The 24340-nt window shown below is 38.7% G+C and overlaps 1 protein-coding gene across 2 annotated transcripts in view; it reads left to right on the top strand.

The window, feature by feature from the left end:
- Positions 1 to 24340, top strand: part of LOC136676345 (merlin-like) — a 49460-nt gene that overhangs the window by 8155 nt on the left and 16965 nt on the right. Inside the window, exons 5-14 of one of the 2 annotated variants that reach the window (XM_066653283.1) lie at positions 10248 to 10331; positions 14798 to 14866; positions 15735 to 15817; positions 17684 to 17759; positions 18141 to 18275; positions 19058 to 19132; positions 20720 to 20833; positions 22084 to 22206; positions 23349 to 23465; positions 24006 to 24106. In XM_066653283.1, coding sequence (XP_066509380.1) covers positions 10248 to 10331; positions 14798 to 14866; positions 15735 to 15817; positions 17684 to 17759; positions 18141 to 18275; positions 19058 to 19132; positions 20720 to 20833; positions 22084 to 22206; positions 23349 to 23465; positions 24006 to 24106 — 977 coding nt within the window. Of the gene's footprint in view, positions 1 to 10247; positions 10332 to 14797; positions 14867 to 15734; positions 15818 to 17683; positions 17760 to 18140; positions 18276 to 19057; positions 19133 to 20719; positions 20834 to 22083; positions 22207 to 22316; positions 22384 to 23348; positions 23466 to 24005; positions 24107 to 24340 lie in introns of those variants that run through there. The other variant, XM_066653284.1, reaches the window with a different exon arrangement.

The following is a 24340-nucleotide window of genomic DNA, read 5'->3' as shown; positions in this document are numbered from 1 at the left end:
ATGGAGATTCATGTTTTGGTTTGTAAATCAGAAAATAAAGAGAAACAGATCTGCTTCATGTTTACAGCTGAATTCTATTAAATTAAATCTAAGGGAGTTTATATTGCTATTGACATTTTAAACAGTTAATGAAAATGCTTGTTAAACTATATCCACCAACAGCATTATTTTATTTATCTTCAGGACTCTCTTAACTCTCTAGTGCAGTGAAACATTCTGTGGTCAGACAAGTCAAAGTATCAGCATGTTTTTAGGAAATGGCATGGGAAGCATCAGTGTCCATAGCATGAGTGATCCGCATTTATCTTAAGGTAACATTTAAGGCTGAAATTGGTATTTTGGAGAGACGTATGCTGCTATGAAGATGACATATTTTCCCAAGAAGTGCATGTACTTGACGGTCTCGTCTTCAGACCAGACCTGTCTTATATGCTGTTTAATATGCACAGTATTCCAGAAATATTCTGGAGTTTACCCAGAGTAGATGTATGTGGATGAACGCAACCACCTGCAACATTTATCCCGGACATTACCCAGACTTTATACTTCTAGCACCCTAGTAAAAACTAGGTAAAGTCAGAGTCATTGTATTTGAGGGCAGAGGGGGAAATGTTCGAGAGTTTCTTCTGCACATGTGCTTCTCCACACCTAAAGCATGTGTTTCATCTCTGGCAGTGCGCCTAACACAGAAAATCTCCCGCTGTGCACTACATGTGTAAAACGATCACTCTGGGTGTCATGTATTGAGTATCTCCTGAAAATACTCTAAGCCACTAGGTGTTGCTATGTACTGCATTTACTTGTGATGCTTCAACCAAAAGGAGAGACGCTAGTAAATACACACCTGAGCTAAGCTCAGAGTTTTCCCTACTTCTCAGTCACAGTGTATTATTTCTGATCACAGTATAAGTTGATACAATACTGAAAGCACAACACCGGGACATCTCCGGACCCGATATTCCAGACAATGATTATTGCGCATCAAGAATGAGCCAAAATTCTGTTTACAGGACTGCAGCAATTGGTATCTTCTACTCCCAAATGATTAAAATAGTATCAATAAAATAATAGGTGCTGGAACCCAGTAGAACACATGCCTCTCAGCATTTTCTGACTGGGTTGCAGGCATCAATATCAATATCGGCTTGTCCCAAAACTTAGTAAGCTCTCTAACTAGAGAGCATTTTATGTCATAGCATGCGTGCTCCCTACAGGTAGGCCGTCTCCTTTCTTAGACACCTCATGCTGTTTACTAAGATCATTTAATCTGCCTGAATTTTAAGGCAGCATTGAACCCATCCTCAGCCATGAAGGCAATCCCATGATGCAGCACCAGAACAACTACTGTCTATTTTGCTCTTCTCCCAGAGCAAAAATGATCAAAATCGTGATAAAACGGGAAGAGTAGAATGCACTGCACGAAAATGCATGCAATCGCTCTCTAACTAGAGCGTCTCAATAAACTGCCTCATGAAAACAGACGAACGCTGTGTTTGGAGTCAGTGCCTACCTAGACAGCTCACTAGGTTTTGGGACAGACCTTACATTTAAAAAATAGAATTTTGTCATTGAAAAACACAGAAAATCTTTGCTTTGCTTTGTCTGTTAAATAAAGCTTCCAGTGAATTAACAAATTACAGATTTGAGTTTTTATAGCCATTTAAGAAAAGTATCCCACATGGGTTTTGCAACAAGTTATAAAAGCTATTAGAAAAAAAATAACTGATCTAGAGAATGAAATAATTCACCTGGCTAGACTTTGTAGTAAAACATGGGGACTCCTCACACAGATGGTTAGATAAAAGGCACACAAGAAACTCAAAGTCAAAAGGAAACTGAAAGAAGAGTACAATTAAATTGTAGATCCTAGTCTTTTTTTCAGGTAAAATTTAAGTGTTTGGACAAAGCAGAATCATCTGATGGCTGAAATTAAATATCCTTTCTGACCGACTGAACTATCGTTTTCTCTCAGGAGAACCATATAACAGAGCAGCCATAGAGTCACCATTTAAGAAGGGGAAATATGGAGATAGATTAAATTAAGTGGCAGTGTAAAGTTTCCCTTAGTTTATTATTAACATTTCTACTGCCTGTATGGCCCCGCTGCCATTGTTTGGTTCTGAAAAAAAAAACTAAGCGCTAAACTTTTTGGTTTACTTCCACTCTCTCATAATAAAATACTTGTAACATGACACCAGCTGGCTTCTGTGTTTAAAGACATCTTCCAAAACCCCCAAAATATAAGCATTTATTTACTCTATTTATTCCAAAATATAAGCATTTATTTATTTCTTTTTCCTGCCATTTGTGTTCAAATGTTGCTCACAGAGTGCATTCAGACACTGCACTCAGCAGCACTCAGATTCTCATTCACATCCCTAATGGATTTTCTAGAAAGCTGCTTGTTTCTCTGTAGAATGTCCAGTCATATGAGCTCCTCTAATTCGTTGCAGTAGTAAACATCCAGAGAGGCTTCCAAGCACAGTTCTGGTTTACTTTGCATGACATATGGCGTGTCAAAGTGTAATGATTTGATTGAACTCTTTTGTATAATTTAGTCATTGAAATGTAAACGAAGGCATTTCAAGTGTTGTGATGTGTAATGCTCAGTTTTAGAGAAACTAGATTATTCAAATTGGTGTTGACTAGGCGATGGAGACTAGGCTTTCAAAGTGTTTGTACATCTCTAAAAGCTACTTCAGAAATCTGTTGTATGATGTGGCTAAACTAACCCAAACATTTATAAATAAACAACTTTGCAATGAATTTGCATTAAATTGGATTGGTCTTGGTTTAAATCTTTCATTACAAACTTACAGACTCTATATTTCTTGCCTGAGTGAGATGATATAAAAACTGCCAGTCTGATATTTATTTTCAAAGTGTGCTGCAAAGTCTGGCTTGCATATTTTGCACATTTGCTCGGCACTCAGTAGTAAGGAATACTAATGTATCGCTGATATCAGATCGGAGTGTTCGACGGCTGCACAATTTTCTCTACTTTTTACAAATCTTTACGTTGGTGACATATCAGCAATTACTTTAGCCTTTAAGCATTGAGCTGAACTCGTAGTTGTTAATATGATGAGATACTTTGACTTTGTAGAGGTCACTGACGATTGGATCTTCCTCCCGTTCTCAGAAGCTGAAATCTCTGAGGCTTTTGAGAGGCTTTCAGGCTAACTTTACAATCTGACAGCTCTTGCTCTTCTCTCTCCTCTTACACCTGCGTAAGTCCCTCATCTGCCCTCCTGAATTCGCCTTCCCTCTTAGCTTCTGATAACCTGCACTAAGGGCGGCGTTGCCTTCAAGAGACGTTTTTAGAGATGAAGGGAGAAGATGTATTTCCTATTTGTCAGCAAGTCCCTCGGGACTTCAGATGCATTAGGATTCTGTTGCTCCAAAAGCAGGTCCCCAAGGTAATTATAAGTTACCATGCCATTCCTTTAAAAATTGCTATGAGTGTAGATTTGTCTTTTCTGCAAAATGGGTGACCTACATTTCTGTGTAAATGTCAGACATGATTTTAAAAGTTAGATAATAATAATAATAAAATATATGTACATGTTAATTTGTTTAATATTATTATTTTGGCAGGAGAGGAATTGTTTCCTTAAGCCGCAGTACAATTATGTCTTTGCTTAAGATAAACATCACTTAATCATGAGTTATATGTATCATATTGCAGATTTTATTATTTTTGTATGCAGTATTTTAATAACTGCAGTTAAATTTAGCATTTAACACATGGACATGGACATCAAAGTTGAGTCTAAGAAAACGCGTTACTTAGGGTCAGATTTATGAGACTTATTCATTGCCCTGTTGGTTTCAATGAAAGATGAAAGGCTCCCAAAAGTGACTGAGTGGAGCTTTGTTTTCTTTCTTATTTGAGGACAGTTAAAATTTAAATTCTTACAGTTATGTTTTGATTATGGTGTTTGCCAAAGTTTTGTAAAACAACAGTTGTTTTGAAAGAATATAGAAGAGCCAGAGTGCTCCTGTTTGTTTACTGTTTACTCCTGTTTTATTTTTTATTTAATTATTTATTTATTTATTTATTTTTTGGTACTAGTATGTGATTTTTTTCCAAATAAGGTTTTAAATACATGCCTTTGGTAGTAAAAAAAAGTCTGTTTAGTCAATTTAAAATCAGATTGTTGTGTGGCTGAAAATATGCAAATCAAGTCTGTGACTCCTTACACTTATGATTTATGTACGTTGTGAAATACTGTATTTGGGGGCATGTTTTGTTTGTCATATGTGACTTGGAGACACAGTTACATTTGAATGTTCATAATATTAGCCTAAAATTCCATCCTCAACCACCTGTGAATCTTAAATGTGTCTTGAGTGTATGGGGACAGCCGTGGCCTTGAGGTTTGAGAAGCGAGCTTGAGGCCAGAGGGAATAATTAATTCACAGCTGAAGTGCCCTTGAGCAAAGCACCTAACCCCCAAACTGCTCCCTGGGCGCTGAGGTGGTTGGCAGCCCCCTGCTCCGGTTGTGTGTATTCACCATGCATAGTGTTTGTGAAGAATTGATCATTAGTGCGTGTTTCTGTGTTCATTATCACGGATGGGTCAAATTGCAGACAAGCAATTACCCCCAGATGATGATGATGATTATGATTCTTCTCCTTCTCCTCCTTCTTCTTCTTCTCCTTCTTCTTCTACCACCACCACCACCAGTATTTTAATGTGGCTAATCCTGATATGCAAGTTGCAAGAAACAATCATATAAAAATGTGGTCTCTAAGAACAAATCCTGCTCTGTAAACTTTAAAAAGTAGCATTAGTTTTTTTTGTGTGTGTGTGTGAAGAAAGTTAGTGGGCTTTCCAGTTCCAGCACTTCTACCTTCTTCTGCCTCAGCCTGATCAACCACAAGGAATCAATGCTGCACCTACAGGGCCTGTGCATCTTTAAACAGGGGACTCCCACCCACTGTTCCACTTTTTTTTCCTTTGTTTGTCTCCCTTTGGAAAGGAAGCATTTGTTAGCTTGGGCTTTCTTATTGATCAGACAGCACTTGTCAATAATCAGTTACCTTCCTTGTTGCAGGGGAGAAAAAAAAAGTAGCCAGTTAAGCTGAGTTCAGGACCTGAGCATATTTATCTGCATGCCTAGTACTTCCATAGGCCTTGGGAATACAACACTAGTGCTTGAACATCATATTATATTCTATGGCCACATATTTCATGTGTAAGTACTAGGTGCAGGACCTTCACCCGCTTCAGAGCCTTGCTCTCCAGGACGTGCGTGTCTTAAGAAAGTTTAAGTGGCTTATCAGCGGCGTTAAATTCGAGGCTTGAGCCTGACCCGTCAGGTTCAGAATGGTAATGCGTTCGGAAATAGAAGGTAATAAATTCCAGAAGGATGTTAATGAATTCGAGCTAAGGCTTTCCAATAGAGTGCGTGTTCTCCCTCACCCTTGCCCCAGTGCTCATCTGCAGGCAGCCGTTTAGTTGATGCACGTGTGCGTGTGCTGATTCCCTTTAAAAAGCCCTTCTCCTGGATCCTCTCTTATCAGGAATGGCCACCCTTCCCCTTGTCCCGCTCTCAGCGCTCCGGTTCATTTTGTTAAGCAAATTCAAAAGCCTGCCGTTGACTCTGAGCTGTTTTGGGCAGCCACCAAGGCTCGAGCCAGCTACTTAATTTCATATTTTCTTTCTTTCCTCCCTACATCCTTTTTGTAATGACTGTTTTAGGAATGTCAGGGAACTGTAAAAACCCAGCATGGTGACTTTTTACAAATGAAGCTATTTGGAGACACTTGAGGTGGTAGTTTGGGTAAATATATATTTTAAGCACATTTTCCCATTGTTTTTTGCTGTCATTTGAACCATATACAGTGTGTAGCAGCCATATAGAGTGTGGTCCAAAGTGCTACATAAAAAGACTCAAACCTGCACAAGGCTACATAAAGTGCACATGTGCAAACTTATGCAAAAACACAAGTAAAATAACAATAAATACTAAGGAGACATAGTGAAATAAAGCATAATATATTATATTGATATTGTTAGAGGCCACAGAAATGTTAAAAGGGGGCACTAATGTAAACATAGTACACCAATTTAGCCATAGAAGGGAGTGGGGTGTGTGTGTGTGTGTGTGTGTTTTCGTTCGTTCAGTCCAATCACTGATTGTCGAGGAGTCTGATTGCTTGGGAAAGAAGCTGTTGAACACTCTGGAAGTGAGGGCCTGAATGCCTCTGTACATTTTTCCAGACGGTAGGAGGGGGAATAGTGTGTGTGGGTTTGTCCACAATGCTGGATGCTTTGCGGATGCAGCATTTAATGTAAATGTCGCTGTCAGAGGGTAGAGAGAGACATATAATCTTCTCAGCTGTCCTCACTATCTGCTGCAGGTACTTGTGATGCGAAACAGTACAGTTCACAAACCAGGCGGCGATACAGCTGCTCAGGCTGCTCTCGATAGTCCCTCTGTAGGACATGGTGACGATGGGAAGTGGGAGATGTGATTTCCTCAGCCTTTGCAGAACGTAGAGACACTGCTGGGCTTTCCTTGTTAGGCAGCTGGTGCTGAGGGACCAGGTGAGATCCTCTTCCAAGTGAACCCCATGGAATAGAAAGAAGTGCTCTTGACTCCACATTGGAGCTGTGCAATATTCAGTGAAGAGTGATCACACCCTATTTTCTGAAGTCAGTAATCATCATTAGTTTTGTCTACATCAGAGACGTGTTGTTGTGTATGTTACTGAGAAGGTTTGTTGACAAAAGTGCTGTGAGCAGGGTTTTGGGAGTTACTTATTAGCTGGTGTTTGTGGCTGCTTTAGCCCTATTATTAAACCTTTTAGCATTAGTCATCGATTCTGATAATAAGTGATTCTCTGTAGTTGCTTTGTGGTTGTAATGGCTAGAGTGAGGGTTGGGCGATATGACCGCAAATCAGTATCACGAGTAATTGAACATTTTACCTCAATTACAATTAATGAACTATAGTTCTTGTATAAAATTCATACTGTAAATATGCTCAAATATTAAACCTGGGACTTTGAGTCATGCACTGTTCACATTTGGAGATGTAACTGTATTTCCAGTGTTGTTTAAGCAGACTGGTGGGATTAACTGAAATCTGAATCTGTTGCTGAAACTTTGTCAGTGTTTACATTTAAATTCTTGATGTTCATTGTTGACATTAACATCAAAATGACACAGTGTTTTTCTTTGGTGCAAACTGCTCGAGTTGCTCAGTTGGCCTCTGTGTTCGGGTTCACCTCCATGTTGCTTCCATGGGGCAGGATCACACGACAACATGTGCGGTAGTGTGGTTTCAAGAGGACAGTACATCGACACACGAGAATTAACAAATGAAAGGATGAACAGAATTAAAAGCAAAAATAACAATCAGTAAAGGCAAGATTATGTCATTTAGAAGTTCTGAATATTGATTTTGATTAATTTTCAATTAATAGCTGAGCCCTAGCTAGAGTTACACTTTCTGTCAACTTTTTTGAAACATGTTGCAAGCCTCAAATTCAAAATGAGGGAATAGTTGCAAAAATAAATAAATAAAAAACCAAAACAATAAAGTTTATCCGAACATAAAATATCTTGTCTTTGTAGTGTATTAAATTGAATATAGGTTGAAAAGGATTTGCTAATCATCATACTCTGTTTTTATTATACACAATGTCCCAACTTCATTGGAATTGGTGTTGTAGTCAACATTTTAGTCGATTATACACACTCCCCAGGCTCAACATTCAGACATTTACACACACACTGCGGTGTGTGTGTGTGTGTGTGTGTGTGTGTGTGTGTGCGTGCGCACGTTTTATAACTGACGCGAGTGTGTTTATCACAAGAAGCCTTGAGAGCTTGTTGTGACCGATGTGAATATCCCTTGGCTCAGAAGCTGTGTGTGTGAGTTTGAGAGAATGTGTTTGTGTGTGTGAAAGAGAGAGAGAGATGTGTGTTTGTGAGTTTGGATTTCACAACAGTACTGTAAATGTGAATTACACTCAGCAACAGGTAGGAGACAAAAAAAAAAAAACAATTCTTACAAAGCATTCCTTTATCCTTTTAGGATGGCCATTTTGTCCTGCTGTACTTAAGATGAGTTGCTTTCTTAATTGTTTTATTAAGCCCCTCAGCTAGCACTGAGGTTTTGCTGCTGATAATAAATGACGTCCTGGCGACCAGCACTCTCCCGTGTGCCTCTGTTTTCAGCTACAGCTTGCTCATTTGGCAGAGCTGTAGTATTTCCCAAACTGTTTTTAATTTGGCACAAAATCATGGCTAGGATTTGGTCTCTTGCAGTACAAACACTATGGAGGCAGTCCTGCAGTGTCATTAGTTTGATAGACGATAGCTTGTCCCTTGTTTTCATCAGGGGTCTCATAGCAAGTCATATCTTAACAGAATGGACAGCCATTCATTAGCTCATTCATTTCTTCATTCTTTCATTTGGGGACATGGAGCACATTGATGTGATTTAATAAGCAGTGTTCGTTCTGGAACACTGTCACTGTTCTGTGTCAGAATATAGAGCAGGCTTTTCCCTCCTTACCTGCTTTTTTTTTCTTTTTTCAAACCCCTACTGGGATCTGTATAAGCAGCCTTCCGGCTACTAGTGAGATACTTTCACCTCTGAGACATTAGATGCTCTTAAGAAATATGCTGAAATATTCAGTTTTTGCTGTAAATGATGTCTGGGAAGGAAAGCACACAGAAAAAAAGTGTAAAGCTTTGCTACCTAAGCTGCAGTAACCATATATTACCATGACTGCACTGAGGATTTTGTTGTAGATAATAAGGCTGGGTGATAACTTAAAAACTAAAAATAAAAAAATAAACCCACTACATTTTCTGGTTAAACCAGGATCTTTTTCCTAATTATTCCACTCATTTTTTATTCATCTCCCTCCTGTCAACACTCTTTCAAGTGGCTTTTTTAACAAGTTAACTGAAAACCCAATGTAAAAGAAGACTGACCAAAACAATTAAACACCAACCCACATTATTTCTGTTTTAGCTCCTGAAATCTAGTGTAAACATGGAAATATGTGTTTAGTACCTGTGTATTATACGCTGTTGAATATGGATGAAACAGCCTACAACAGTCAATGAAGCCTCTGCTTCACTTCAGCGCAGGAGAAGGCTTTGATTGGCAGTTGCTGTTATTTCTTCAGTGGTCATTACTGCTACTCTCCTGAGTGTTTCTGGACAGGAGAGGGAAGTCACGATTTGTGGGGGGAACTGTGGCTGGTTTTCATAGAAGCAGTATTCATTCACATGTTACAGCTGTGCTCCTGTAATTGCACACTGATTCAGAATAGGCATTTAATTTGCACTTATTTTAAAGGTGATATTCAAGATTTTCAAAAACACTATAAAATTCTGAGGATGTTTCCTCACCATTTGCTAGCTCTCCGATCTGTTTGTGTGCTGGAAATCAGACTAATGTGTTTACGACCCCAGCGTCAGTAAATGGGTTAAAAAATAAAAAATATTTTGGTCCAATATGCTTGTCTGTCTCTCTCTCCCCCTCTCCTTCCCTCCCTCGTTCCTTCCTCATGGTTTTGACAGCCTAGATGCTTTAGGAGAGTGTTAAATTAATGAAAGTAAACAAGTACTGAATGTGCTACAAAAAATAAACAACTTGAGTTTCTGTGATAATTCAAACTCTGAATAAAAGCTTACAGACAAGTTAATCTTCAGCCACATACAAACATCAGTGCTTTTTTTACTCAAACATGCCATTCCACATTAAAAGGTATGGACCTTCTGAATGTAAACAAACCAGAGAGAACAGCAGTTTAGCACTTCCCCCAAAATCATAGATGTTGACTTTAATTGTTGCCAAGGTCTATCTCTGACACCAAATGTGATCTAGGTTTTCATATCACAATGAACACACCTGTTTTTTTCATGTTATAAAGTGAAATCTCCACAGTATCTGATCCTCAAAATGTTCAAAGTGTAAACAGTCTCTGGGTGTCTTTCTGTTGTTCTTATACTGGAACGTTATAACTCTGATAGCAGTTGGGTAACTGAATCTACACTGAGACTAATTTAGTAATTAGTTTGTTAAATTGTTATTTAGATGTGGAAACATGCTCTTAATCATTTAAACTTGAACCCTATTTTTTTTCTTCACTCTGAGCCTATGGTTGTTATATGGTTTTAGTTCTGTTTGGGGAATCCCTCTGTATGTGCTTTTTTTTCTTTCTTTCTTTAAATGACTCACTGCATTCTCTTGTATTGCCTGAACTCCTGTAGATCAAGAAGAAGATTCTAGAAGAGGAGGTCTACTGTCCTCCTGAGGCTTCAGTGCTGCTGGCTTCTTACGCTGTCCAGGCTAAGGTCAGTGCACGCTAAACACAAGCACTCTTCCTTTAAACCCCTCTTTCCTGTTCTCTTGTCCTCTCTCTCTCTCTCTCTCTCTCTCTCTCTCTCTCTCTCTCACCTGTCTCTCATTCTCTTGCATGCTGACCCTCTCCATCCCTTTATCTTTATTTTCTCTCTCTCTCTCTCTCTCTCTCTCTCTCTCTCTCTCTCTCTCTCTCTCTCTCTCTCTCTCTGTTTCCAGTTCTGTCCTATTCTCCTGACGTCCTCTGAGGTCTTCATTGCTGTTCTTGAGTGTCCACTCTGGAATAGAATGAGTTTTTCTCTCCAGGTGTTTGTCTGATTGACAGCTGAAGGCCTTCAGAAGCAGCCACTTTATCTCAGAGCCTCGACTAACGGAACACGTCACCTTGTGCCAATTTAGAGCTTTCTTTCCCCCAGCACACACACACACTCTGGCCAAGACTAGTGGTGTTTAAGCCCTCAGTCAGACAAACAGGAATCTAATTGTCTCTCTCTCATATTTAGTCACTCTCTCACACAGTCTCTGGCCAACTGTAACGGCATTTAAGCTTCTAATCAGACAAAAAACGTCTTTCTCCCTCCCTCTTTCCTTCTTTCTATCTTTCTTTCTTGCCCTCTCTCTGTCTCTCTCTCTGTCTCTCTCACTCTCTCTCTGTGTATCTGTCTCTCTCTCTCTCTCTCTCTATCTGTCTCTCTGTCTCTCTCTCTCTCTCTCTCTCTCTCTGTATCTCTGTCTCTCTCTCTCTCTCTCTTTCTTTGTATCTGTGTCTGTATCTCTCTCTCTCTCTCTCTCTCTCTCTCTCTCTCTCTCTCTCTCTCCAAACAATTTGTGGACATCTCCAGAAATTGGAGAAGGAGGGGCCTTTGCAGCTGAACAGGAACTAGAGGCTGACCATCAATTTACAATCAGATTGTTTCCAGCAGAAACAAAGCTTTGCAGGTATTGATTTATTGGAGGAGCTGCAGGGGTTTGAGAGCCTGGGCTCTGTCTGGCCTGTTTACTGTGTTTAGAAAGGTGTAAACAGTATGGCTGACCCTGTCCATCTCACACCCATAATCACACCAGTGACCAGCTACTAGTGGACTGATAGATGGCAGAGAGGAGCTAGATAGCAAACGCAGAAGGAGAGAGGAGACGAGAGCAGAGGTGGAGAGTGAACAACAGATAGGGGCTGAGTAATAGCAGGAGGAGGAGGTTGGGGGGGGGCAGGAGATAAGAGGACTGTCAGAGGACGTAGACAAAATGGAAAGCGACATCTCTGTTCCTAGCACTGAAAGCTGTGCTGTTATTATATGGTTGCATGCAGGTTTAATCACTAGTTAAATATTTAAGTGATGTTTGGAGTGAAATTCTTATGTTAAATTTCACAAGTAAAAAGTGGGCATTTGCTAATAATAATAAAACAATGAAAAACATGTATTTCACACAAATAAACATAGATTATATTTTCAAATTCCCAGAATCTCCTCTTCAATAAACGGTAATAACTTGGAGTACTTCAGTACTGATAAGAGAGGATTTGATTGCTTTCAGCTACAGACACATTAGTGATGTTGGCTCTTGATAATTTGCCTTCCCTGAGCTGAAGCTAAAACTAACAATGGAGCTGGTCAGTGCTGTCTTATTGAAGCGGAGGTGGACTTACGTTCTTCACCAAAAAATGAAACAAATTTTAATGAAACAATTATTAAAAGAATGGCATGTGTAGAAGAGCAAGTTCATGTCAGCGTATGTCTGTTTTAGTGCTGGGCGATATGAGCAAAAATCAGTATCATGATTGTACATTTTACCAAGATTACGATTGTTTTGTTTTTTTGTATTTTTGACTCTCACAGTTCAGTGACGAGGCTTGTACTGTTAAGATGCTCCAGTATTAAATGTTAACATGTTTTCTAATCTAATGTTGCTGGGAGCTTGTTCCTCTCTTGTTTTCTGAACACTATTTATATTTGGTGTGTGATTGTGCTTTGGTCGCTGAAACTGTTTTTTCTCAGCATTTACATTTGACTTTTTTTTGCTCAGTGTCGTCTTAATTACAGTCAAAACAGAGTACGTCCAAACTACAGACACTGTGTTTGTGTTTGGTACGAAATGTTCAAGATGCACGGTCGGGCTCTGCGTTTATGTTGCTTCCATGTGGCAGATAGGAGCAGAATCACATGACTACGGCTTGGTAGTGTGGTTTTAAAGAGACAGTACATAAACACACAGTGGGGACATAGAATAAAAATAGTCGGTATAATCAATATAGTTAAGATTATGTCGATAAGAAATTCCAATTAATTGCCCAGCCCTAGTCTGTTTTCGACCAGTGCCGTCTCTGGCGTGAAATGGTAAATTCACATGGGCAGCATCTGTATGAAACACACACAAAACATATAGGACACACTTAATGCTACAGTGTCATGTTTTAAATCACTGAAACGTTAATAGTTTCTGACATTGTATTAGTGCTGTGTGGAGGACTGATCTGGCGTTAGAGGGGAAAAGAATGAGAGAATGTGAAAGAAACAGAAACATTACCTAGTTAAATAATGCTGGACGTGTGTAGAGCCTCAGGCCCAGTGACAGGTGTAGACCTCAGGCTTCTCTATGTGACTGGGTTTGTCATATGATTAGCCGTATATCAACACTGACATAGTAAACAACGGTAGCGTAGTATCTTTCATGAGTAAATCTTTCATTCCTTTTATATTTTTTTAAGCATGTTTTTTTATGGTTTGTATAAGTTATGAATTCCAGCTGCTGCACCTTTCCACCAATTATTTGTCTAACAATTTTAACTGCTTTCCTTCTGTCAATAGCCTTACTTCAGAGCTATTTGTAAAAACCCTGTCTTTCCTTTTTTGTTTGCCAGAGAAGCTTGTAATATTTTGTAAAGAGTTTGTGCCACAGCTGAGCAGTCATTTCTTCACATTTATCTCATAGTTATTGTTTCAGTTCAGACTCAGCGGTGACAGCACTGTTGCTGTCCGCTTCTTTCTCTTACATTTGATGAATAATAAGTGTTTCAAATCATTCACTCAGACAGAGCTGGAAGCTGCAAAGGCATAGTCGATGATAGCACCACACGCACACAAAAGATCTGCTGGTCTGGAGAATGTGACATGACAGGCTTAGTGACTCTGGATTGAGTTTAGACAGTACTCCAAACAAAGCGGCCTTTTCTCGCTGACGGAGATTTAGTGTCGTCGCCTCATGTTTTGTTGCTACTTTAAGTGATTTATTAAAACTAAGACAGCCACTTAAACAGGATGTCTGTAAGCCTTTCTGTTGTTGTTTGTATTTAAAGTTCAGTGCAGGTACTGTGGGGACTTCACATTTAATGAAGATGAATTGAAGTTTGGTCTTTAACTTGTCCATTGCTGGCTTGTTTTTTTCCTGATTTTGACGTCTGAAGGTTTGAGAAGTTGAAAGAGTTCAAACATTTCACCAGTTGTCTGTGACAGCACTTCATTGGCGATAATTATTTTTCTGGGAAACAGAATTGACAGGGCAACTAGAGAAGTTTCATTTTATAAAAAGGTGATAAATGATATATGTTGATGTTTTTTTTCTGTTTAAACAACAATGTTTATGTACTTTTGATAGAGTAAATGTTTCATTGTCTCTCCTGGATGTTTCCTAGCAATGCATCGAAATTATTTAACATGTTCTGAGCAAGTCTGTCAGTGTTTTAGATGAGTAGACTTGTGTAAATATGATCTGTTGTGGTTTCCCAAGAGGTGAAATAGTTTATTAAACCATGGAGCTCAGAAATCTATTAAAGGAACACTTAGTTAATATTCTGTATTTTTGTCCCTGGGCTTCCCCACTGTTGTAGAGTGTAATTTAATTGTACAACACTGGCCTGAAATCAAGGGAGGGAGGTTTCTCCAGAAGTTTCAAAGTTTCTTCAGTGTTGAGCCCAGAGTAGCAACGACAGAGGTCCTTTTCTCCCTTTTACAGGTCTGTGAAGCATCCCAGTGATTTTGTAATTTTAAGGTTAAAACACTACCTAGTGTTCCTTTAAAATATTCATGAATTTATTTTTGTAAATGGCATAATGATTATTATTAGATATTATCCAGGCCAAAGCATTATAATTAAAATGAATTATAAACTGAAAATACAAAGATTTGTTTTCACCACTTATAATAATGCATAATGCACCAATTAAACTGGACTGATAATCTTTATAATAAATAATGCGTTTGTTCAGTTAAGCATCCACAATATGCTCAGAAAAGCATATTCTTATTTAATGTGTCATTATTCATCATGATCCTTATAAATATTACACAACATTATAATTAAGTTAGTTGATAAAGAAGATTTAATTTATTATTTGCTGTGGAGAGGAGAGAATAACAAAGAAAGAAGATGAACATGCAGCTATTGCAGCTGTTATACCAATGGTCATTGATTATTTAGACTCATGTGATTAAGTGTTCCTTTGGTGTCTTCTCTCCTGTTTTAGTATGGCGATTATGACCCAAATGTACACAAACCAGGCTTTCTGGCCCAGGAGGAGCTTTTACCGAAGAGGGTGAGTAAATAGTTCTGTTGACTGTTGGAGGTTTGTCCTGACTGTGTTTATATGAAGATGTATTTACTGTAGTTCTAATGTGGTCTTTTTTATTTAAATGAGTAGCATATTTTTATTGTTAGTCTTGAGACTTATGGACTATACATATGTCATATGTACAATTCTGTAATGTTATAAATTGTGTCTATTTGCATAATGCAAACATCTGACTGTGCTGAGTTGAAATTTAAAACGCTGTTAATTATATTAGTGAGAATATTGATTTCTTTTATATCTGTTCATTTTATGTTAATAAATTCAAGCAAAAAGTTCAATTTTTTTAATTTATTGGACGCTTAGGCTTCACTCGCATTAATGTGTTTTTAATATTCCAGTTGGCCCTCAGTTTTATTTTGGTTTTATGTCGTCGTTACATTAAAGGCAGATTTTAAAAGCTCCAAAAAATGGACTGAGAACTGAACATATTTCCAAAAGAAATTAATGATGCTCAAAACATTTTCCTCAGTAAGGGCAGTTATCTCATTAACAATACATCATTATCACTGAACGAAACCATCATGTTTCTTCAGCACGATAACTTTAAAGGAGAAGGAATAAACCTGTTAAACTTTCAGTGTAAGATAATGAGATTTGATTTTGACACATTTCTAATTTGCACAAATTAAAAAAAAAATGTAAAGAAAATTCTCCTTTTAATGGAACCCCATGATGTGGTGTTGCATGTGGTGATTCTTCACCGGCAGCTGTTTGACTGTAATGAAATGACAAGAGCAGGCTGGTGGCTGTAGTAATAGCTGTAACATTGTAAGTGGCTCAGGTCCTGATTTAGTCCTGGCTCTCCCTGTGATGGTCTCCCTGTGGTGTCCAGGTGATTAATCTCTATCAGATGACTGCTGAAATGTGGGAGGAGAGAATCACTGTCTGCTACGCTGAGCACAGAGGCAGGACCAGGTATCTCTCACACACACTTGCACATTGGTTTTTATAGCTTTTGGGGACGACTGGTCATTCATGTCCCATATGTTTTATGTGAATTTAGGTTGTTTTTACCATCTACAGATTTTCCTCTTGTGTGTGTTCCTGTGTGGGGTTGTGCACACAACTGCATATGGGTATACACTGATTAGCTTTAAATATTAAAGCCAGCTCCTTGTTTCACTCTTTTTATCAGCTCAACTCCTAATGTAGACTTCATTTGTAGCTCTACAATCAGAGACTGTAGTCATCTGACCATTGAAGGACATGGTGAAAGGGCCTGTGATTGTAAGATGTTTCCAAGTTAATGCATCTTTAGCAAGGCAATGTAAAAGGAACCCACTCCAAATTTGGTAGACTACTAACCACATGCAAGTAAACGCAGACCGAAAGTGCTACAAAACTAAACAACTCGAGCAACAAATGAGTTTTTGTGGGTAATTCAAACTGTGAATAAAAAGTTGTAAAAAGAGTGTAAACATCAGCCACGTACAAACAACAGTCATTTTTCTCCTCAAGCATTCCATTCCACATTAAAAGATGCAGTGCTTCTGTGCACAAACAAACGAGAGAACTGCAGAGCCTCACAATCGTGGGCATTCCCTTTAATCACAAATGATTACTTAAATCATTTGCCATTCCTAATAAAAATGCAATAGTAGTTATATGTAAGAAACTGCTTAGAATTTAATAAGTATTTCTAAATTCTAACCTCAGTAAAGTGAAATAAATAAAATGCTCTTGCAATTTTGAGTAAAAAGAAAGTACTTCATAAAGTCAGGAACATTTTGTGCAGAATCAACAAAAGCACACACTGACAGTTGTTTGACTGCTCTCCTGAACAATTCATATTCAGGATCGAAGAAAGTGTTCCTCAATAGGTTTTGAAATGTTGAAACAAAGTGTTTCTGTAGCCTCAGAAGTGCTTTACATGCATGCGGCATATTCTGACTTTATACTGAGAGATTATGAAGGAAAGTGGCGCAGTGCAGTACCCTGCTGTTTAGATTTCTGAGGCACACACACACGCACACATACAGAGCTTGGCATAGTATCGCATCAAAAGATTGGTGGAATGCTAGGCAAGAGGCAGGCTAATGTCTGTCTTAAATATGCAGATATTCTTTCTCTTCACAGTCCATGAGAGAAAGAGAATGAATGTGTGCATTTGTGGGTTTGTTTATTTATTTATTTATTGTGTGAATGTTATGTAATGTGTTTGTGTAGATGCTCTCTCATTCAGACCTGCTTTATGACCATTGAAGTTTACTCAGAGAGTATAATGTGTTTAATGCTGCCTCATTTAAAATTCCTACTCTCCGCTACTTGCAGTTTCCTCATTAAGGTTTATGGTGGGGAATAGATTCATGACTAATTTATCTCTCTTTATCTCCCTCTCTACTTCCCCCTCTCTTTCTTTTTCCCTTTGCTTACTCATTTATTATATCTCCGTCACTCCCTAATGCTTTTCTTTTTTTTGTGCTCATTTCGATCACTCTACCTCTCTTCCCCTCTTTCTTTTTCTCCTGCTTCTCTCTGACTAAATTTCTTCTCCGGCATTCTCTTTCCCTCTTTCTCTGTACTTCTTTCTCTCGCTACCCCCCTCTCTCTCTCTCTCTCACACACACACTCTTTCCCTGTCTGTCTCTTTCCCTCTTCCCTCTGTCATGCTCAATTTTCTTTTTCTTCTTCGTCCCCTCTTTATTCTCATGACATTCTTTGTCTATTTTCTCCTCCCTTTCCATCCTTTCTTTTCTTGCTTCTCTCATTTGCATTTTTCTTTTGCTATTTCACTCTTTTTCCCCTCTTTCCTCTCTCTGTTTCCTGTGTTATTTGTTACAGAGATGAAGCTGAGATGGAGTATTTAAAAATAGCGCAGGATCTGGAGATGTATGGGGTCAATTACTTTTCCATTAGGGTAAGAATTGGCTGTTCTACTGTATGCCAGTGTAATGATCTCAGTGTGGATTCCCTGGAGATTTGTGCTATACGGTCGTTACTACCTAACTCTGGGACGAGCAGCTCCTATTAATGTTGGCCTAATCTCCACTGTTTTCAGCCCTCACATACTCCTCAGCATACATGGGGGGAGATCTAGAGCCCTGAAATGTAAAGCTATACTCTTCTGTCTCATCCTGGTTGTACAATATCCAAGGTTTTAACAGTTGCCACGTTCTATCTCTTGAATTTAAATGGCTGCCATGACCTCTATGTGCTCCGTTAAACGGCATGCCATTCATGGTTTTGATATTGTCTTGCAATAAATATGTTTTATTCACTGCTGATTTATGTCTGGAAGAATAAAAAGGGAACAGATTTGCTCCTGGGTGTTGATGCCCTCGGCCTGCACATTTACAACTCAAACAACAGACTGACTCCCAAAATCTCCTTCCCCTGGAATGAAATCCGGAACATCTCCTACAGCGACAAAGAGGTGGGCTTGTATTACAGCTGCGTAGTGCTGTGTGATATTGATGTAATTTGCTCTGTACTGTACTTATCAAATGCACCCAGGCACAAGGACAGTAATAAGCCTTATGATTTGTGTTAGATGAATAGTTCTAGATCACACACACCATGAAATCTTATCCCAGATATACTGAATGGAGCGCCTTCATTCTGGAGAACACTGATCCACTGCTCCACAACCCAGTGCTGCAGGGCTCCACCTGATGCTTGTCTTTGGGGGTCGTGAACTCACATGCAGCCTTTCCAGATTGTCCCGTGTCATCTATGGGGATGATTCAATAAAAAGCCTGTGTTATAAGAGGGTTCTGCAAATGTTCATCAGATGTGACTTAGACAGTGTTGATTTTATTTGTAGATTTAATATTAGAATTTCTTTTAAGTAATATACTAGGTACGATTTCTGTGGTAATCCGTTCCAGTGATTTCTGTGGTAATCACTTGACTTCTCAGATGTTATCTGATTTCTGTTCACATACCTACTACAAGCATCATTAACCCCTGTTAGCAGTGAATCTTTTTCCAATAAATCATGCTCTTAAAGGCTTACAATAGACTTGTAATGGGGCATATGCCTCACCCATTCTCTGTTAGCTTTAAACATTGAGTATGACCTCTACTGTAACTACACAAATTGAGGATAATTTGAAACGGTCATTTAAATTCATGTCTTGCAACCACTCTGAGGTGTGTACCTTATGGGACAGTAAAAGTCTAATTGTGTTTTTTATGTCTCTCCTTTAAATCTAGTTTGCTATTAAGCCCTTGGATAAGAAAGCAGATGTCTTCAAATTCAACTCTTCCAAACTGCGGGTTAATAAACTGGTAAGTACCTCACGGCATCTTTTTATCATTTCGGCCCATTGATGCTGAGGGGTGTCCTACCAAATCTTGGAGGGGGTGTTTGTAGGACGTAGATTAAAGCTAGTCCTGGACTGCATTTCAAAGTAGTTGTTAATTCACCATTGAAAATTGTGTTTGGGCCAGAATTTTAATCTATGGCTAATCTGTATCTAGGAAACATGCCCAGAATGGACAGCCTAAAGCCAAGTGGAATTTGGCAAAAGAAGAGTTAAATGTTGTCAGTAGCCAGTAGTGGTTTTCTGCATATTAATATTCTCTTTTCTGTGAGGACATAAAACACTTGGAGTTCAAAACAGATGTTTGGACGCTTATAGAAGTCTAAAAGCCCCTTGTCTTTGTGAAAATAAATACTTATCATCTACTACGAAGACATTTAACACATAATTACTGGTTATTTGCTGAATGTTACACATTGGTAATCAATTAATGTAAAACACACAAAACAAGTGTAAAAAGACCTGTGGTAAACAGAAATAACATGAACTTAGAAATGGCATAAAAAATATTACGAAACCTTAAAAGTCATACACGGTAGAAATAGTTTTAGAAAATCACAATTTCAAATTTTATTTGTACACTGTGTTAAAATCAGCAAATTAAAAAAAAATGAAGTGATGTTCTGAAACTGAACAAGATTTGTAGATTATTAGCACTTACAAAGCACTTACAGTGTGTGTCAATACACCGCGATATATCCCGTTCATGTCTTTGGGACGTGTTGTTCCATCCCATGCAGCTTCTCAGTGGTTGATGTGTCTGGCACGTTAAGTCCGGAGGATTTAGTGTGGTGAAAAAACTTCATTCAGATGAATCTGGTCAAAATGATTTGTCTATCCAGTCAGAAGCTGGTGTTTTCTCACTCTGTCAACACTGCAGGGCTTGAAAGGATTGTTCCATATTCAAAATAGATTTAGCAGGACATTGTTTGAATGATACTGGAACTACCATTATTTAACTGTGTGCTGCCAGTTGAAGAGGCGGAGTATGTTAATGTCCATTGCCATATTGGAGCACACTTAAAAATAAAGGTGCTACAACAGGTTATTTGAGGGATGTCATAGAAGAAGCACTTTTGGTTCCATAGAGAACCATTTTTATATCATGTTTAAATTGGTTGAGTGATGGATTTTTAAACCTTTAAAAAGTTCTCACACATTTTTTAAACAAAAATAGTTCTTTGTGGAACCAAAAGTGGTGCTTCTATGGTCTTGTTAAAATAATCTTTTGTAGCACCTTTATATTTAAGAGTGGAGTGCAGTGTAAATGCAGTGTTATAAGATCAACACAACAGGTTATTTAATCATCAGGCTCACAACTGTATATTGCAACTAAATATAAAACACTTTCTATTGTTCTGTTAAAGAGATTTAACTTCATAAGACAAGTGCAGACTGAAAATATTTGAATCTAATTTTTGATTAAAGCAAAATGAACTTGACCTTATGATCAATGAACTTGATTGTGGTGTACAAAACACAATACAAATGGCATTAAGAAATATGTGTAATAACCCAGCTGAATGCTGTTGTCCCATCTATTTTGGCTCAGATTCTGCAGCTGTGCATTGGGAACCACGACCTCTTCATAAGGAGACGCAGAGTGGACTCTCTGGAGGTCCAGCAGATGAAGGCACAGGCTAGAGAGGAGAAGGCCCGCAGGCAGGTGGGAGAGAAAAGGATAAGGGTTGGAAATAAAGTGAGGGCTGGAGAAAAGAGAAATGGAAAAAGATGGGGTGGTGAGATTGGGTTGTGATATGATGATATTAATTTCAAAAATTGCATCATAATTTGCTATTCTGGTGTTAGTTTAAGGATCATTAAAGTAGTAGACCATGTGTTACAGTGATTTCACCTGAGTTAAAGGGTGTTGTTAGGCTTCATGCCAAATGCAAACAAAAGACATTTCTATGCAATAAAAGTACTGGCAGTATTCTATATGTATTATCCATTTTAATTGTGGGGTCACTGATCACTGATATATAGGTTTAAAAGGGACAGTCTGTAATTGTAGAACTGCAAAGTGCACTCATAAGGTGAGTAGAACTGATAAAATTGGCATGGGATGTCACAATAAACAGTCCTTCCACCAAGCAATTTAGTTTAACAACAACACTTGCCAAATACCTTGCTGGTTTTAAAATGTAATGTTGTCATATACAGGTGTGTGTGTGTGTGTGTGTGTGTTGCATTAGCTGAAGAAATTAATGAATTGGGAAATCTAAGAGCGAGTCAGATTCTATAACCAGGTTGTTCTGACTGGGTGTTTAGAACACTAACCAACTACAGGTTTCTTTCAAAAGAGATATTTATACCAGCTACAGAGAGCCTGTGAACTAGTGGCTCCACTGTTTAACACTGATCTTTGTGCTAAAATCGTAAGAATTCAATGAATTTCACCAGCTCACTCTCTGTATGGTGATAACTTGAATGTAAGGGTTTGTTGCAAGGGTTGAGAAACTAATTAAAACCATATTTGTTACATTTGTTTGGATTTGTTTAGAGGCACAGAGGCAAAATATGTGTAGGGTCCACTTCTAGATGCCATTTAGCTGTTTGTGCTCCTGGAATTGAATAGTCCAACTCCACTTTATTGAGTTAAACTTGCATTATGAAGTTGAAAGTGAATCCCCATAGATCTCGCTGGTCGTAAAATAAAGAGGCACCTTGGATATCGACTCTTCACTCACGCCCACGGTGGAGCTGTCTGAATTTTGCATTTGTGACACACTCACTCATGCTGAAGAACAGTGTTCTCCAATAAAGTGATATAGATTTCCTCCTCTCTCCATCCTTCACCTTTTCTCCTGATGGCCTTCACCTTCTCCCCTCTTCAAACCCCCACTCCCACTCTCTCTCTCTCTCTCTCTCTCTCTCTCTCTCTCTCTCTCTCCCTCCCTCCCCTATTCTCTTTAGATGGAGAGGCAGAGGTTGGAGAGGGAGAAGCAATTGCGGGAGGAGGCTGAGAGAGCTCGTGATGACTTGGAGCGCAGACTCATTCTGTTGCAGGATGAAGCTCATATGGCCAATGAAGCACTGGTGAGGCAATAGACTGCAAACAGCCTCCTCTGATGAAATCTTCCTATAGAGTCTATTTCTCAAGAGAATCCCTGTCCCTGCCCTAATTTGCCTCTGAGCTTTATCTGCAGGATTGTGTGGTCCTGGTTTGCTAACATCTCAGGGGACCTTCAAGTGAAATCATCACTCAGACAGGGCCATTCTCAGTAGAGCTGTCAACTGTGATTAGAAAGTACATCAGCATTTTCTCTTTGCTTGTCAAATTTTGCAATGTTTTTTCTACATAAAAAGAAGCTGACTAAGATATATGTGAAACATATTAAGTAGCATATTTTGTTTATCATATTCTGTGCATTAAAAGGCAAATATTGTCACATGAGAATAAATATTCCCTACAATCATCAGACTAATAAAGCACGGTATGGCTAGTTGTTCGAGGGTATTCATACCCCTCCTCTGGGTATGCTTTACAGTAAATGTGGGAGATTACACTAGCTGTTTAATTGAATTTGGCCACATGAGCATTAGAAAGGCCAGGTACTGATATTAGATGGTTTGTTGAGAGTCACAGATGCCACTACAGCTCGTCCAAAACGTATTGTTACTCCAGCTACAGGACCGCAGTTCCACAACCCACTGCTGGGGGTCTTTACACCTCTCTAGCCAATGCTTTGGGTATTTTGACCAAGCAAAAACAAATAAATAAATAAATAAATAAATATTTGTAAATTGGAAAGTATTCCAGCTCATTAGTGTAACTGATTTATAAATTAAACCTACATCTTTGAGTTTCTGAAGAATATCGTTATTGATGTTTGTATGAAATATACAGTTGATTTGTGATTATTATCCCTGTGTGTTTCTAAGATTTTAAATTTAAAGCAAAAAAAAAAAAAAAAAAAAGAGTATTTTCTGCTTCTGTGTTGTTTGCTTTTTTTTTCTCGGGACTATTTGCACTGAGTCATGGACTACTGAACTACTGAGGACCCTAGGGAACCAGTTCCTGTGTAGTTATTTTATTTGAGTGTTTGTCTTCTGCACCTCTGCTGTGCTTTACTATCCTAGAATGACTGATAGAAAAACAGAACACTTTCTGTGTGTTTGTTTTTGAATGTACGTTTGCTTATTTGTTTATCCACTCTCTGCACTCTTGTCCTTCTCAGCTACGCTCTGAGGAGACAGCTGATCTGTTAGCAGAGAAAGCTCAGATAGCTGAAGAGGAGGCCAAACTGCTGGCTCAGAAAGCAGCCGAGGCAGAGCAGGAGATCCAGAGGATCAAGGTGAGTCAAGAGGAGACCCAGGCAGGATTTCCTTAATGAGGGTAAATGAGTCATTTAGCAGCTTTGGAAAGAAAGTATTTTAAAAAATATAACACCAAATGTAGCATAGTGTGTGTGTTTTTTCTTATTCTTATCCTCTGTATATAAATAACCTCATAGTACTTGTACTGAAAGCCACTAGTTTGTTGAAAAGTGCTAACTCAATGTCAGAAGGCACATTCTGGACCACAGTGTGTTATACTTCGAGTGGATGGGCTGGATGGTGTATTTTATCCTCTGATTGATAACGAAGTGATGACAATATAGAATGTGGAAAGAAATGTCTGCAAATCATGGATCAGTTTACATCAAACTAACAGGCAGGCATGTATGCAAAATTAATTCTTGGTTAAATAAAACTGTCAAATTTATTATAACTGTAGGTTGGAGCTGTGTCCTGCTGTAGCTTGTAGATTCTGGACTGTGTGTGGATAGCTGGGAGCTTCAGGGGGTTCAGAAAGCTGTGATATTACAAGTGTGGGTTACTGTGGGCTGTTAAAGGTGACGGCCATCCGCAATGAGGAGGAGAAGAGGCTGATCGAGCAGAAGATGCTGGAGGCTGAGATACTTGCCTTGAAAATGGCTGAAGAATCAGAAAGGAGGTGGGTGTCTCTGTGTGTGTCTCTCTCTCTCTCTCTCTCTCTCTCTCTCTCCTTTTATGCAATGTTAAGATGTGGGATAGTACAGGCCTCCCATGTATTATAAAGTTAGCTCCTATTTTTAGTAACCATATCTTGTATATGCAGAGGACTTATTAGAGAATGAAACTGATAAATTACTGTAAGGATGTCTCCAGTCTTATTTGAACACAGATAAGATGGAGGGACTTCAGAGAC

This window comes from Hoplias malabaricus, chromosome X2 (assembly GCF_029633855.1).
Source record: "Hoplias malabaricus isolate fHopMal1 chromosome X2, fHopMal1.hap1, whole genome shotgun sequence".
Classification (NCBI taxonomy): Eukaryota; Metazoa; Chordata; class Actinopteri; order Characiformes; family Erythrinidae; genus Hoplias; species Hoplias malabaricus.
The sequence above is the reverse complement of the archived record's forward strand: the minus strand, read 5'-3'. Positions and strand labels throughout refer to the sequence as shown.